This window comes from Gadus morhua, chromosome 2 (assembly GCF_902167405.1).
Source record: "Gadus morhua chromosome 2, gadMor3.0, whole genome shotgun sequence".
Lineage (NCBI taxonomy): Eukaryota > Metazoa > Chordata > Actinopteri > Gadiformes > Gadidae > Gadus > Gadus morhua.
Window position 1 is genome coordinate 25,111,012 of NC_044049.1, and position 15,111 is coordinate 25,126,122.

The 15,111-nt window shown below is 45.0% G+C and overlaps 2 protein-coding genes across 3 annotated transcripts in view; one reads left to right on the forward strand and one right to left on the reverse strand.

Annotated features, from left to right (window-relative positions):
• The first annotated feature begins 70 nt into the window (after positions 1 to 70).
• LOC115538292 (serine/threonine-protein phosphatase 4 catalytic subunit B) lies at positions 71 to 5,941 on the forward strand. Of its 2 annotated transcripts, none has more exons than XM_030349973.1 (9): positions 71 to 283; positions 743 to 1,022; positions 1,478 to 1,529; positions 1,634 to 1,684; positions 2,521 to 2,622; positions 3,141 to 3,314; positions 4,042 to 4,168; positions 4,336 to 4,525; positions 5,043 to 5,941. In XM_030349973.1, the coding sequence occupies exons 2-9, from the start codon at positions 913 to 915 to the stop codon at positions 5,170 to 5,172; spliced, it is 936 nt and encodes a 311-aa protein (XP_030205833.1). In that variant the 5' UTR covers positions 71 to 283; positions 743 to 912; the 3' UTR covers positions 5,173 to 5,941. The 2 variants fall into 2 exon arrangements, with proteins under 2 accessions (XP_030205833.1, XP_030205834.1); XM_030349974.1 differs by having other exon boundaries at positions 71 to 218.
• A 2,616-nt stretch (positions 5,942 to 8,557) lies between these two features.
• Positions 8,558 to 15,111, reverse strand: part of carhsp1 (calcium regulated heat stable protein 1) — a 17,313-nt gene continuing 10,759 nt past the window's right edge. Inside the window, exons 2-5 of the mRNA XM_030349976.1 lie at positions 14,436 to 14,569; positions 10,838 to 10,946; positions 9,409 to 9,531; positions 8,558 to 8,800 (exon numbers count right to left, since the gene is read on the reverse strand). Coding sequence (XP_030205836.1) covers positions 8,638 to 8,800; positions 9,409 to 9,531; positions 10,838 to 10,946; positions 14,436 to 14,538 — 498 coding nt within the window. The 5' untranslated portion in view covers positions 14,539 to 14,569 and the 3' untranslated portion in view covers positions 8,558 to 8,637. The remainder of the gene's footprint in view (positions 8,801 to 9,408; positions 9,532 to 10,837; positions 10,947 to 14,435; positions 14,570 to 15,111) is intronic.

A 15,111-nucleotide genomic window follows, 5' to 3' on the forward strand; every position in this document is an offset into this window, starting at 1 on the left:
TACACATTTAAAAAAAAACAATGCAAGCTATCCATTGTCCAGGGAGCACTCTGAAAGTACGCGTACTTGATAACATGAGCGCGCATTGCCGACACCGGAAGTAGTAGCCAAGTCGGCGGCGTTCAGCTGGAGTGGTGAACCGGGGAGGAAGCGCAAAGAAAAGGCCGACTTATGAAGAAAGACCAGCCGCATAACTCATCCATGGAATGAAATCAGAGGTCATTGTTTTTATAAATAGCCCCGCCAAAAGATCCATGCTATTTCTACGCTAATTTTCGTAAAGGTACTGTTATGTTTCGTTCACGACGTTTCTATATTAAATGCTAACTCCGGTTAGCCTCCTAGCTCGCCTCCTAAAACAGGCGGTGCTAAAGTTCCTAGCATACGGGAGCTAGTTAATTGGCACCCTTTTGGACTTGGGGGAACCCCAAAGGCACATATCTTAGTTCTGAAAACAACGGTAGTACTGTGCGTGGTCTCGGATGGACCATTATGGTAACACACCGGTTTAAATAACGTGTTGGCTTAATCGTAGCCGTTATCAGTGACGTAAGCTAAAGTTTTAGCATGGGGTTTAGCTCCGCGAAGGGGCCTAGGGTCGCCTTGTTCTCCATACAGACTCTACCCCAATAAAGTTTAAACCGCCATGTGTGTATACGTGTACTCTGAAATGTCCACCCTTCAAGATGTTTACACGGAATGTATATTTGTTGACTGGAGATTTGTTTTTCTTCCCTTACAGCTGACGTCTGAAAGTTAGCCTGTCCCCCAGTGCGCTGAGTCCGATCAGAAGCAGGGTGACAGCGTACTGTTTGCGCCACACACATCGCCCGTTGTGCTGCACCGTCTCATCTGAGTGCAGTCAAGGTGTGTGTGCGCAAGAGCACGCAACTTGTGTGAGCGGATCTCCCTATGTGTGTGACAATGGGGGACATCAGTGACCTGGACCGACAGATAGATCAGCTACGACGCTGTGAGCTGATAAAGGAGAATGAAGTCAAAGCACTGTGTGCCAAAGCAAGGTAATCACTACGAAATTACTTCTACGAAATGTGACTGCTAGAGAGATTGAAATGGGTTGAGGTCATGCTGCTTACCTAGAAATAAATCAGTGGAGCAGTATGCTAGTGTTAAAAAAAACAAGCAGTGCTTTTCAAACATTGATTTCAACAGGTCATGGACTCTTTAATGTGGCAAATGCATCAATCAATGCAGCTTGCTCTTGCATGCTTGTTGCATAAGCCTTTTGTTTACCATAATCTCTGTTGAAAAATACTGAACATTTTGGAATCCTAGCCTAGGATATAATCAATATAGAAAAATAAACCATTGAGTGATTCAAATGATGATATTCTGAATGTAGTGGTTGTATGCCCTGGCTTTTGTCAAGCTTTGCTACAATGTCGTTGGTATAGTCTCGATAACGGACTTGTGGGACACTCTTTGGCTATAATCTTTTGTATGGTTTTGTTTTCAGGGAGATCTTGGTGGAAGAAAGTAATGTCCAGCGAGTGGACTCGCCGGTCACCGTGAGTTACTATCCGACTTAACCAGGAACACAATTGGCCTGACATTTAAATTCAAGTGTTCAAACATTCACTGTTTAATGTTTGTTCATTATCTTGTTTTACAGGTATGTGGCGATATTCATGGACAGTTTTATGACTTGAAAGAGTTATTTAGAGTAAGTACGCTCCCTTTAACCTCCTATATTTAGTTCAAACCAAACGCCGTTTAAAGGTTTAACTGGTATCATTTAAATGTATAAAAACTGCTAGTTCTATGTCATAGATTTTGTTGAGTTGAGCACTTGCATCATCCCAAAGTTTCCAACAAAGTTCAAACCCAGAGAAATCAGTATTTTGATCCAGGAATGGTGCGTTTCCATTGATCAGCTGTCAATAGCGTCGTGCCCTTTTACCTCCTAACTCCTGGGGAAAACACGAGATCTGTAAACCAGTAGCTCCCTAGTTTATAGATGTATTTCAACATTGATCTGCTACCACAACAAGTGGCCCATGACGGCCTGCTTGTATAGTAACATTACAACACGCTCATAAAGTTATTTTCCTATGATTTTGTGGAACACAATAACGGCACTGGGCCTGCCCGTGATTTAATTGGCCTCTTACTCATACAAAGCTCTGTGGGCAGTTGACTCATCTAATCTTGTGTTAGCAGGTTGACGTTAAGTATTTTCTCTGGCAGCGGAGGTGAACAGCTGATCCCTACTTTATGACCTCCTCAAACTACGTCTTTGTTATTGGTTGCGAAACCACTAGTGGAAGAAATAACGTCATACCTTTCAACTACTTGTTGGTGTTTAATGCACTATCAATGATTATACCACGATTATTGTTTTGGATATCTTAAAAAGAGATTTCACCTGATGAAGTGAACCCTAGGTTTGATTGTTATGCAAACTACGTTCATATGCGTTTGGCCTTGTTTCTCAAGGCTGAGGAATCAGCCAGTTGCTCACTGCCACCACACTAACTGTTAATCACCCTCCGTCTGCAGGTGGGCGGAGATGTTCCAGAGACAAACTATCTCTTCATGGGCGACTTTGTGGACCGAGGTTTCTACAGCGTGGAGACCTTCCTTCTGTTGCTCGCTCTGAAGGTACAGAGCTGTCTGATTCCATGCTTTTATATAATAATAATTATACATTTCATTTATAGTGCCCTTTTCATCCGAAGATCTCAAATGGCTACAGGTTAAAAGCAAAAATAGAAATAAAAAGGGGGTTTAAAAACATCTAAGAGTGGGAGCTAAAGGTTTTTTTTAAAAATAAATGTTTTAAGACAATCAGTGGATTGTGGTGCCCTCATACATCATTCATTTGCACCACGGCATGTCAGTATTGACATTAAACACTTAATTCATTACATAAAAGTATATGGGAATGTCAATTAATGTAAGCTATCGGACTAACAGAATTTGTCCTTTTCTATTTGGCGTTTAAAACCTTGTATTGATTGTTTCAGGCGTGTCTTAATCGTCGTTAAGACAGAGTAATTCAAACTGGCCATCGGCATAAGTCGACTCGATTAAATCAAGGTGGAGCACAGCCTTGATTTGAAAGCTGTGCGGGGGGAACATTTAGTTTGGTGTCCCTCTGATCCCCTGTAATCCCCCAGGTCAGGTACCCAGACCGGATCACCCTGATCCGAGGGAACCACGAGTCCCGGCAGATCACCCAGGTGTACGGCTTCTACGACGAGTGCCTCCGCAAGTACGGCTCGGTCACCGTGTGGCGGTACTGCACCGAGATCTTCGACTACCTCTCCCTCTCGGCCATCATCGATGGCAAGGTGAGCTGCCCCCCCCACCGAAGTGTTTACTGTTTGTCTGGTTGTAGTTTGGAGACCATGGGGTTAATACGTCGGTCTGGTGGTTCTGGGCACCGTTGTTATTGAAGGGTGATCCAGGATCAGGCAGTTATGTTAGATGTTACAGCAGAACCTCTGGGGGGGATTGCTCACAGAGACTGAGCCGTTAACCAGGAACAGATGGGAAGTCTGGAGGAAAAACTCATTTGTTGAGGATTGCGATGAGGCTTTCAGAAGGGGATTGTTTTTACAGTGGCCGGTGAACCTAACCAAATTGCAACCAAATACATCTGAGCCCTAATTTAACTCACCGGCCTCTTGTCCACGAACACCGAACACAGAAAAAAGTTGTGTGCCTTATATGTGTGCTTTTAAAAATTAGGTTTTAAAGACTTATTTTATTATCTGGAGACCTGCACGATGTTTAGTGTTTCTTTCAAAACTCTTCTTAGACTTGAAACTCAAACCCTCTTGAGGCCTCAAAACATGTAAGGAAACTTTTTTGTTTTTAAAGGACAGCTTTATTACAGTTTACTACTGCTGGTTGTAGTAAACTGTACTAAAAGTTTTGGGTGGCCCCTGAAGTGTGATCAACATGATTGGCTGAAACAAATGAAGTGTGAAAAGAGCCTTTGCCTTTGGCTATGACTCTAGAGCCAGAGGTTTACCTTCTGAGAGGGTCTCACCGCTTCGCATTGTGCTCCTCCAGATCTTCTGCGTGCACGGCGGCCTCTCCCCGTCCATCCAGACCCTGGACCAGATCCGGACCATCGACAGGAAGCAGGAAGTGCCCCACGACGGGCCCATGTGCGACCTGCTGTGGTCTGACCCCGAAGGTACGGCGTGTCCCCTCTTCGGCCCCCGTAGCTGTACGGGGCGGGGCCCTGGGGAAGGCTTGGATTACCCTTTCCCTTCACAACACAGGATGTTTACCAGGGGACCGTGTTAAACAATGGGTCCCCCTCTGTTGACCTGTGCCTGACCGTCTCCCCGTCCCCCTCAGACACCACGGGCTGGGGCGTGAGCCCGCGGGGCGCCGGCTACCTGTTCGGCTCCGACGTGGTGGCCCAGTTCAACGCGGCCAACGACATCCACATGATCTGCCGCGCCCACCAGCTGGTGATGGAGGGCTACAAGTGGCACTTCAACGAGACCGTGCTCACCGTGTGGTCGGCGCCCAACTACTGCTACAGGTGGGGCGGCGCACACGCATGAAGGGGACCTGTTGGTCTCACGGGAGTCCTGAATGTCCTCACACCACTTAATACCGTTTGGGTTGGCTAATGGCCTCCCATGATGCAACATCTGTTTAGCTTTCTAATGTCCTGACCGGTTGCATCTCTTGAGCGTCCCTGAAGAATAACTCGGCCCTTTTTGCATTTTGTCTTGTACCAAACACGAACACTATGTGTGTTACATAACTTAAGGATAACGTGTTTGTAACTGAGTGACACAAGAAGGCAGGGCGAGACGTTGATATCCATTTTAACTTTTAGTGACTCGCACCAGATCAATGTAACTAGTTAAAAGTAACTAGATACAAGTGTAACTAGTTACACTTGTAACTAGTTACACTTGTAACTAGTTACACTTGTAACTAGTTACCCTTGACGGGTGCCGTAGAGCGCCCCCTAAGGCACGGGGTTAACGCTGCGCTCTGTTGACGCTCCTCTCATCACTAACCGGCCCTGCTCCCGGCCCGTCCTCCAGGTGCGGTAACGTGGCGGCCATCCTGGAGCTGGACGAGCACCTGCAGCGGGAGTTCATCATCTTCGAGGCGGCGCCGCAGGAGACCCGGGGCATCCCCTCCAAGAAGCCCGTGGCCGACTACTTCCTGTGAGCGCCGCCCCCCACCCCCCCCCCCCCCCACCCCCTCGGGACAAGAGTCGGGCGGGGTCCAAAACCGATAAGCTCCTCCCCCTCCCCCCCAACCGCTCTCCCGATAGGACAGACGCTCGCCCGCACCAACCCCCCCCCCCCCCCCCCCGGTGTGCGGCCCACGAAGAGGGAGCCCCCCCCACCACACTGCCAGCAGCGCGATGGTTTCCCCGGACACAAGGCTCCGACAGCGCCGACCTCCGGACCTGGGCCCATGACTTTTGTAACTGTCGTCTCTAGCGCTTTCAAAACGGCGGTCATTCAATTTCGTTTTTAAAATGTTCCCACTCCGTCGCCGCTGTGGTCGTCTCCTCTCTCTTTGATCTCTGTAGATACCCCCCCCCCCCCCCCCCCCTACCTCTCGCCTTTCCTTCCACAAACCTATTTGTAGTATTTTTACATGAACAGTCAGATAGTTGGGACGGGGGACGTGGAAGGAGGTATAATTGCTTTTTTAATGATATGCAGACTTTTTCATTTGAGCAATTTCTTTAATACATTCTTAACACTTTATTGTTTTCCTCTTTTTGTATTTCGTTGATGCCAGAATTATTTACAAAATGACAATTTTCTTTTCCTTGCTTCTGAACTGTTCTTGGTATCACGTTCTCTAATGGGTTCATTGCAGTTCCTTTAACTGCCCACAAGGAGTCATGATATCCACCATAGTTTCTCCCATCTACAAATCTGTCAATTTTGATATTGTAAGAATAAAGTCTTTTGTATCGACATTTATCTCTGCTTTTATGATGTGTATATGCAAGTGCTGGTCCATTTATATAGTGCACTATTTAGTGTGACTGTATTTTGTAGTCAAATGTGCGGTGGTTGACGATATAGTGCACTACTTTATCCCCATAATGCAGCCTTTTAATCACTTATTTCTGCACTGTATCCCGTGCTGCATCGTTATCCTCTGACAGAGATGGTCCAACACGTAAGCACAAGGTGAATAAGGGTGGGGAAAACTCCCAAACGTGTCGGCTTGTTTATAGGACCGCCATTGACATAACGCTGAGGAATGTCCCGTGCATGTGTCCAATTTCCCCATGTACGTATTGCCTAAATAGTTTCCTATAGAGTGTTAACTAGGGAAGTACTAATGCAATGTGGCTCAATGGAAAGCATCTACTTGACCCTTACTACCGGTGAATGCATTTCATCCAACTTGTTTTTGTGATTAAATGAGTGGCTGTGAGTGAGGTAATAAAAACAGACAAAGTTCATGAATGAGATGCCAATAAACCCCTAATCACAGCGACAGGAAAAAAAAAAAAAAAAAAAGCATACAAAGCTAAGATACAATAAATAATATTAAAGTAGGTGAAAGATAAGCCATAATAACGTGCACTGCTTTTACTCTCCTTTTGGACATATACATTATACTTGCACTATTTACACAACCAACTACTATGCTATTCTATGCTCCCCAAAATAGCAGAAAATAAGCTTATGAACAGATATCTATGTGCAATCCTTTTGGTCAAAGAGATTAAGTTACTGAGAACATAACCTCTCATTCTATAACACAAAGATTATTAACGTCTGTTATGTAGGCCTTCTCAGCATTTATTTCACCCTAACCCTAACCCATTAAAATAGCAGTTATGTTTAAGACCTCAAACTTTATAAACCTAAGACACAAGAGGGCAGCATATAGCCATTTCAGGAGCATTTTATTTTACAAGGTATAACGTAGCATTTTTTGTTATATGGTTTTAATGACGCAATACACAGCCCAAGCAGCGGCGTAGAAGAAAACGATATATGCAGAAGACATGTCTAATACTGCGCTTATAATAATTAATTTAAATGCAAAGTGACAGTACTTAAATTCAATTTATATGAACACCTATTTCTTAATGCATCACAAACATTTTTTTTTGTCTTTTCATTTCGCAAAAATAAATAAAGAATCCTCTTAAAATCGGATAAGACACGACCAAGCAATGTTTGAAAATGCTTTATTCTCTCACATCCTCAGCCCTCCAGAGAGCTGAGGTGCCGTCCACACACACACAGGCCCTGGGGAGAGCAATCAGAGCACGCCCAGACGGGGCAGTGGGTGGTGAGCAGCAGTACAAATCCCAAAATGATAATTTATATTCCGTCAAGACCCATCAGAAGAGCCAGGCTGTTAGTGGAGAATGTCACACGGAATCCAAATGAAGCATGTGATGATTAGTGAGCAGAGGATTAGTCTTTTCAGTGCAGTCTAGCCCAAGACACAGAGCAGCAGAAAACGAGAAACCAAAATGTTAGCACCGGCACTATTATCATTCCAGGGTTAGTGGTTGTAGGAACAGAGGCTAAACGGTAGGGTCGCCATCTTGAGTCCACTTGAAAGACTTTTGTAATAACTGCTTGGTTTGGTACAAAGGCTAAGAATGGTTCAATCAGAGATAAAAAAAAATACCCATTCACTCATTTGTTAGTAACAAATAAAAATGTATATCCAGTAAACTACCAAATAGCTGAGAATGTTAACCACAGTGTTTCACGCTGATTTTATTTCAATAGAAATTCAACATTTAATGAAAATAATCGTTCAAAAACTCTTTATATCTTACGTTTAATAATAAACATTAAATTCTCATCAAGGTCTGTCTAACTAATATCAGTTTGTTTTTCCCCCTCAGACCTTCTCCTAAACATCCACACATTTGCTGTAAAATGCATGAGAATGTCTCGGGTGATTCCATTATTAGAACATACGGTTGAGTGTCTAAAAACTAGTCGGCCCAACATGTGATACGATGACAACAAACCAACTAACAGGGTGTATCGCTAGCGAGCTAGCACCTGGTAAATACACAATTCTCTCTCACTGCAAGCTCAGCTATGTTTGTATGTCCTCTCTTTGCCTCCCCCTCCTATAAGTACCTCCCTCCTGTAATTTCTCCTTCCAGTTGGGAATGATTACGGCTCTGAAAGAGCTATATGATGGGCTAGCCGGAAAAAAACAAAACTATAAAAGCACTCAAACACCCAATCCTCCTCCCCCCCCCCCCCCCCCCTTCTACTTCCTGTTCCTCCTCCTCATCCTTCCTCCCCCTCCTCATCCTCCTCCCCTCCTCTCTTCTTCTTCCTGTTCCTGTTCCTCATGATCCTTCCTCCTCCTCCTCCTCCTCCTCCTCCTCCTCCTCACTTCTTCGTTGTGTTCCTCCTCCTCCCCCCCCTCCTCCTCCCCATCATCCTTCCCCCCTCCCCCTCCTCCTCCCCCTCCTCCTCCTCCTCTCTTCTTCGCCCTGTTCCTCCTCCTCCCCATCATCCTTCCCCCCTCCCCCTCCTCCTCCCCCTCCTCCTCCTCCTCCTCTCTTCTTCGTCCTGTTCCCCCTCCTCCCCATCATCCTTCCCCCTCCTCCTCCCCCTCCTCCTCCTCCTCCGCTCTTCTTCGTCCTGTTCCGCTCCGGGGGGGCGCTGGTCTTCAGCTGCTGACCACGGCCCCCGCCCAGGTCTCGTGGGGGGTCCCTGGTTTGGGCTGGGTGATGCTCACCTCCACTGCCTGAACCTTCTCGTGCTTGGGGGGGATGGAGCACACCTTGTAGCTGAGCAGGTCTCCCTCAGCAGGAACGTACTCCCCCTCGATGCTGGGGGGGGGGGGGGGGGGGGGAGAAGTGAGGGCGGGGGGGGAGGTGGAGGATAAGGGTTACGATCAACATTAAAGGAGAAAAAGGAACATGGAAATGGTGGCGGTATTCATTGTAAGAATGTTTATGTTACAGCTTTGTCGGAACTGAAGTTGTTCTAGAAAAGAGCTACAGCCCTAGATTCTTACACCTATGTTCGAAAGATTATTGGTAACACTGTTAAATAACGTTCATTCATAAGTCCTTAGTTAGAAATGAACGAATCATTAAGAAAATAAAAAATGATAAGCCTTTAGATAATGATGAACCAATCATTATCAAAACCGTAAAAGACATAGACGAATATCTCAGTTACAACAAGATTTTGCTAGCAATGTGCTTTTGTGTTTTTATGTTATTGAGTCGGATAGGGAAATCTCTGGAAAGGATAGCTAGCTTACTTTATCTAGCTGCCTCTAAAACAGGGAAAGTGTTTATCAGGTTGTTAGTAATGTTACCCCTACTGGCTGGAGTACTACTACCATTTGTATTCCACGGGAATCTTCTCAACACAACCATATAATTCTATAGAGCTGGACCTGAACCCCTTCTCTCCTACACACACTCACTCAGAAATGTGTACGAATATGTCGCTGCCGCCATCGGCCGGAGTGATGAAGCCGTGACCTTTGGAGCGGGAGAAACACTTGCACACACCGCTAAACGTCGGCCCCTCGGACGCCCGGGCGTTCCTGCAGGGGGCGAGAGAGAGGGAGAGGGAGAGAGAGGGAGGGGGAGAGGGAGGGGGAGAGGGAGAGGGAGAGGGAGAGGGAGAGGGAGAGAGAGAGAGAGAGAGAGAGAGAGAGAGAGAGAGCGAAACAGAGAGACAGAGACAGAGAGAGTCAGAACAGGTGATTCTAAATCAACAACTGGAACAAGGGTTTCAGTTACTGTTCACTACCATCTATAAACATTTTATTGACAATTCTTCGTAACTGTTCTTTATTTTGTGCACACACATACACACACAGATAAGAAGACTAGCTAACCTTCCGTCACGCTCCTATTCAAAGGACAATGACACAGGGACGCAGACAGAAGCTCACTGTGCTGATAAGAGCGTTTAGTTTGACAATAATCGCATGCAAAACACGATGGCTAGTCAAAAAAGGACAGGCTTCTTTCATATTAGTCTTGTTTCTAAAGTATTTCACATTATTACATCACTGATGTTTGATTTTCATCGCAGTTTAATCCTTATAACAAGGAAATCATTTTGACACTAGGGGGAACTGTGAATCATCGTCCAATTTGAACTGAACAAGACTTATCTGAAATAAATAATCTCTCTTTAAACCCAGAGGAGAGTTCTCATCTGCGTCATTCGTTATTATTCGGTGTGATTCATTCGTATAATTATCGAATTACCGGGAAGTGTCACAGGGGTTTTACTTTTGTGATAATGTAATTCATATGTGTGTGTGTGTGCGTGCGTGCAAGAGAGTTTGTGCGCATGTGTGTGTGTGTATATGTATGTGTGTGTGTGTGTGTGTGTGTGTGTGTGAGATGCGTGTGTGTGTGTGTGTATGTATATAATGGACCATGTACAACAGTGCCCACACATTATTTGTATTCTTTTGTATTTTCTTATTGTATTTTGCCCTACTCTGCTATTTGTTATTTGCACCAACCTCTTTCCTGCTGTAACCCTACAAATGTCCCAACGGTGGGACTAATAAAGGATTATCTCATCTAATCAAATCTTATATAGAGTGTGTGTGTTTGTATGGATACGTCTGTGTGTGTATGTATATGTCTGTGTGTATGTATATGTTTGTGTGTATGTATATGTGTGTTTGTATGTATATGTGTGTGTGTATGTCTATGTTTGTGTGTATGTATATGTGTGTGTGTGTATGTATACGTTTGTGTGTATGTATATGTGTGGGTGTATGTATATGTGTGTATGTATATGTGTATGCGTGTGTGTCTCTGTGTGTGTGTTTGTTGATGTCTCTGTGTGTGTTTGTGCACGTGTCTCTGTGTCTGTCTCCTCACGTTGAGCACGTCCTGTTCCTCCGCGTGGGCAGGGGGCTGGGGAGTAGGAAGCCCCTCATCGGGGAGGGGGAGCGGTCTCTGTGTTTACACGCCGGGAGCCGCAGGGAGCCTGGAAGAGACGCGCACACGATGACATCATGTGAAACACCCACACGCGTCCACACGCAGCCCCGGCGGCGAGGGGGCCGACAGAACGCCACGCACCTGGCCGGCCTTGGGGAGCCGGTGCCCACCCAGAAGAGATGGGAGGGAGATGGGAATAGGTTTTTGCAAACACATAATGAGACAGTGCTAGCCTAGATGTATTGTCCCTTTAGCCTCAGGGGGTTTTCAGGCAAGGCAAGGCAACTTTATTTATATAGCACTTTTCATAGACAAGGCAGACTCAAAGTGCTTCACATATAAACATTGTCATACCATAAAATAAAATAATAGATAAGTCAAAGAAAACATATGCAAAGAAATTAGTAAAATAGATCAGCATTTCAGAAAGCGCACTGTATTTAAGATCTGATCAACAGTCTATCTGGTACCCACTTCGGGACTCCAACCCGATCTAAAGGAACTTGGTCCTTTCTCTGGGACTCCAACCAGGATTCTAGTCAATTTCTATTCTAGGACTCTAACCACGAACCAAAGGCCTTATTCTGGGACTCCAACCCAGACAGACGTCGGGACTCCAACCCAGACAGAACTCAGGTCTTTCTCTGGGACTCCACCCCGACCTAAAGGAACTTGGTCCTTTCTCTGGGACTCCAACCCAGATTCTAGGACTCTAACCCAGACAGAACTTGGGTCTCAAACCCTTATCCTTTCTCTCTGGTATCAGATCATGTATCTTTCTGGTAAACATAGAAAATAAAGGGAAAGTTAAAAAGGCATTTTAGCAATAAAATAGAAAATAAAGGCAAAGTTAAAAAAGCATATTAGAAAGTGCAATGTATTTAAGATTTAGCAAAAAGCTAAAGCAAACATAAAAGTCTTCAGTCTTGTTTTAAAGGTGGTCGGTTGGGGAGTTTATTGCATAGTAACTAAATCCTGCTTTCCCATGTTTCGTGTTTACTCTGGGGATAATTAACAGATTGGTATCAAAGATCTTAGTGGTCTAGAAGGCTTATGTAGTGGAAGCATAGCAGTTAAATATTTTGGGTCTAAACCATGTAGGGATTTATAGGTTAGCAACATGATTTTAAGATCAATTCTCTGACCTACAGGAAGCCAATGTAATGATTTTCAGATTTTTTTGGTCTTTGTTAGAACTCTAGTAGCAGCATTCTGAACAAGCTGAAGCTTCCTCAGAGTTTGTTTTGGGAAACCTGTAAGGAGACCATTGCAGTAATCAAGCTTAGTAGTGATAAAGGCATGTACAAGTTTTTGTAAGTCTTCGGTGGACATGAGCCCTGTAAGTCTTGCTACATTTTTAAGGTGATAATATGCAGATTTTGTAACTGATTTGATGTGACTGTCAGAATCCATGATAACCCCTAGATTTCTGGCTTTGATTGAGGTTTTTAGGCACAGAGTGTGAAGGTGTTGGGTTACTTTAAGCGTTTCCGTTTTAGCACCAAATACAATTATCTCGGTTTTGTCCTCATTTAGTTGAAGGAAATTTCGGCACATCCAGTCTTTCACTTGCTCAATGCACTGGCACAGCAGATCTATGGGGCGATAATCATTTGATGATAGCGATACATACATAGATTTGCGTGTCATCATCTTAACAATGATGGTCAATATTGTTATTTTGCATGATTTTCCCTAGTGGGAGCATGTAGATGTAGAATAAAGAGGGTCCTAAGATCGAACCTTGTGGGACTCCACATGTCACGTTGGTTGATTCTGATACAAAGTCGCCAATGGAAACAAAGTAGTTCCTATTTTGTAGGTAGGACCTAAACCAATTTAAGACTGTGCCTGAAAGCCCCACCCAGTTTCCTAACCCGTCCAAAAGTATTGTATGGTCTAGAGCAGGGGTCCCCAACCTTTTCAGCATCAAGGACCGGTATGATTCTCCGAAAAGTTTCACGGACCGGGGGGGGGGGGGGGGGGGGGGGGTGGTGGTTTGGTTATTAAAAATTTTTTTAAATAAATAAATAATCTTTCTCTGCGGACCGGTACCAAATGACCCACGGACCGGTACCGGTCCGCGGACCGGGGGTTGGGGACCGCTGTTCTAGAGTGTCGAATGCAGCACTGAGGTCTAGTAGAATTAATATTGAGGTTTTGCCAGTCTCTGTTAAGACGGATGTCGTTTACAACTTTAATAAGGGTGGTCTCAGTGCTGTGCAGGGGTCGAAATCTTGATTGGAAGGTGTCATAGCAACCAGTTGATGCCAGGAAGTGATTAAGTTGCTGGAGGACAACTTTCTCAATGATTTTACTTATGAAGGTAGATTTGATATTGGTCTGTAGTTGTTAATAATAGAGGCATCTAGGCTCCGCTTTTTTAAAAGGGGTTTAATTACTGCAGTTTTTAAGGCTTTTGGGAAATTGCCTGACTGGAGAGAGTTGTTAACTATCTGCAATATGTCTATTGCTAGGCAGTCAAAAACATTCTTAAAGAGGTTGGTAGGTAAAGTATCAAGGCAACAGGTGGATGGCTTTAGTTGTGTCACTGTTTCCACAAGAGTTTTAGAGTCTATAACATTAAAGCATGGCATCCTTGCCACGTTACTTCTGCCTGAACAGGGTGGTAGTCCAACATTTTTGTTTTAAGTGGAGATATTGATGGCGCGTCCGCGTTTCATCAGTATAAAAAGCTGCAAACTCATTGCATTTCTGCGTGGAATGGAGATCAGGTGGAATTTCTGTTGGGGGGTTGGTCAGTCTGTCAACAGTTGCAAACAGGGTTTTTGCATTATTAGTATTGGTTTTAATGATATTGGAGAAAAAGGTTTCTCGAGCACTTTTTCAGACTAAATTGTAGGCACAGAGGCTCTCTTTGTAGATATCATGGTGAATATGACGTTTTGTTTTAGGCCAGATGCGTTCAACCTTCCTGCATTCTTTATTCTGTGCTGTTACAGAAGCAGCTTTTCTCCAGGGTGCCTTTTGCTTTCCAGAAACCGTTTGAACCTTATAAGGTGCAATGACGTCATCTATGACTTTCAATTTTTTTAAATTAAAGTAACCATGAATGTTCCCATTAACATATTTTGTAACGCACCCTTGTGTCTGTACATTTATTTTTATTATAGAGTGAGGTGGACAGGAAGGTATGGGAGATAGGGGGGAGGACATGCAGCAAAGGACAACATTTATGGGGGGACAAGGGCGCCCCCATAAATGATCTTTATCCCCAACTCTGGTGCGCTGCTGATACAGTTGGTGAGAAAATTCAACCAGCCCACTGGTTGAACTCTCACCGTCCCCTGTTTAATAAACTCATAAACAGCACTAAACTTTAACACGAAACGTATCTATTACTGTTTTGAGTTTCATAAACCTTGTTGAACCCCCCCCACTACTGATAAACACTGCGTTTCAGTGTTCCAGCGGTGGTCTCTCTATAAATGGGGTGAGCATGTCAACCTTGGAGAAGGAGCCCGCCGATGGGAAAGGGTAGAGAACCAGACACGTGAACTTTAAATCCACGTACTCGGTGAAACGGGCGAGACGGGAGACGACCCCGGGAGCCGGGCCGGGGGAAGCGGAGGGGTCAGGGGTCGTGACCCCTGGATGTTCTTGGCGTCAGAGGACATGGTGGTTGGAGCTGGAGGATGGGGGCTTCACCTGGGTGGAGCACATAGGGAATGGAAAACAGTCTATTAGATTAGACTGTTTTTTGTCATCTTCTTCAAATGAACACACAAACACACGCACACACACACACACAGTCACGCACACACACAAACACACACAGTCACGCACACACACACACACACACACACACACACACACACACACACACACACACACACACACACACACACACACACACACACACACACACACACACACACACACACACACACACACACACACACACACACACATATATCCACATACAAATGTCAATTAAACCATTCTTCCTTATTAGGGACCTGGCAGGCAAATTCGCAGGATCCTGTGCTCGCCATGGCAACACCAATCAGGGTATAGACGGGGGCTGGCCCCAGCTCCCCACTAAAGGGAGAGCCCCCTTACGGATATGATGAGGGAACGTGATTGAGGGAGAGAGAGAGAGAGAGAGAGAGAGAGAGAGAGAGAGAGAGAGAGAGAGAGAGAGAGAGAGAGAGAGAGAGAGAGAGAGAGAGAGAGAGGGCAGGAGTGTG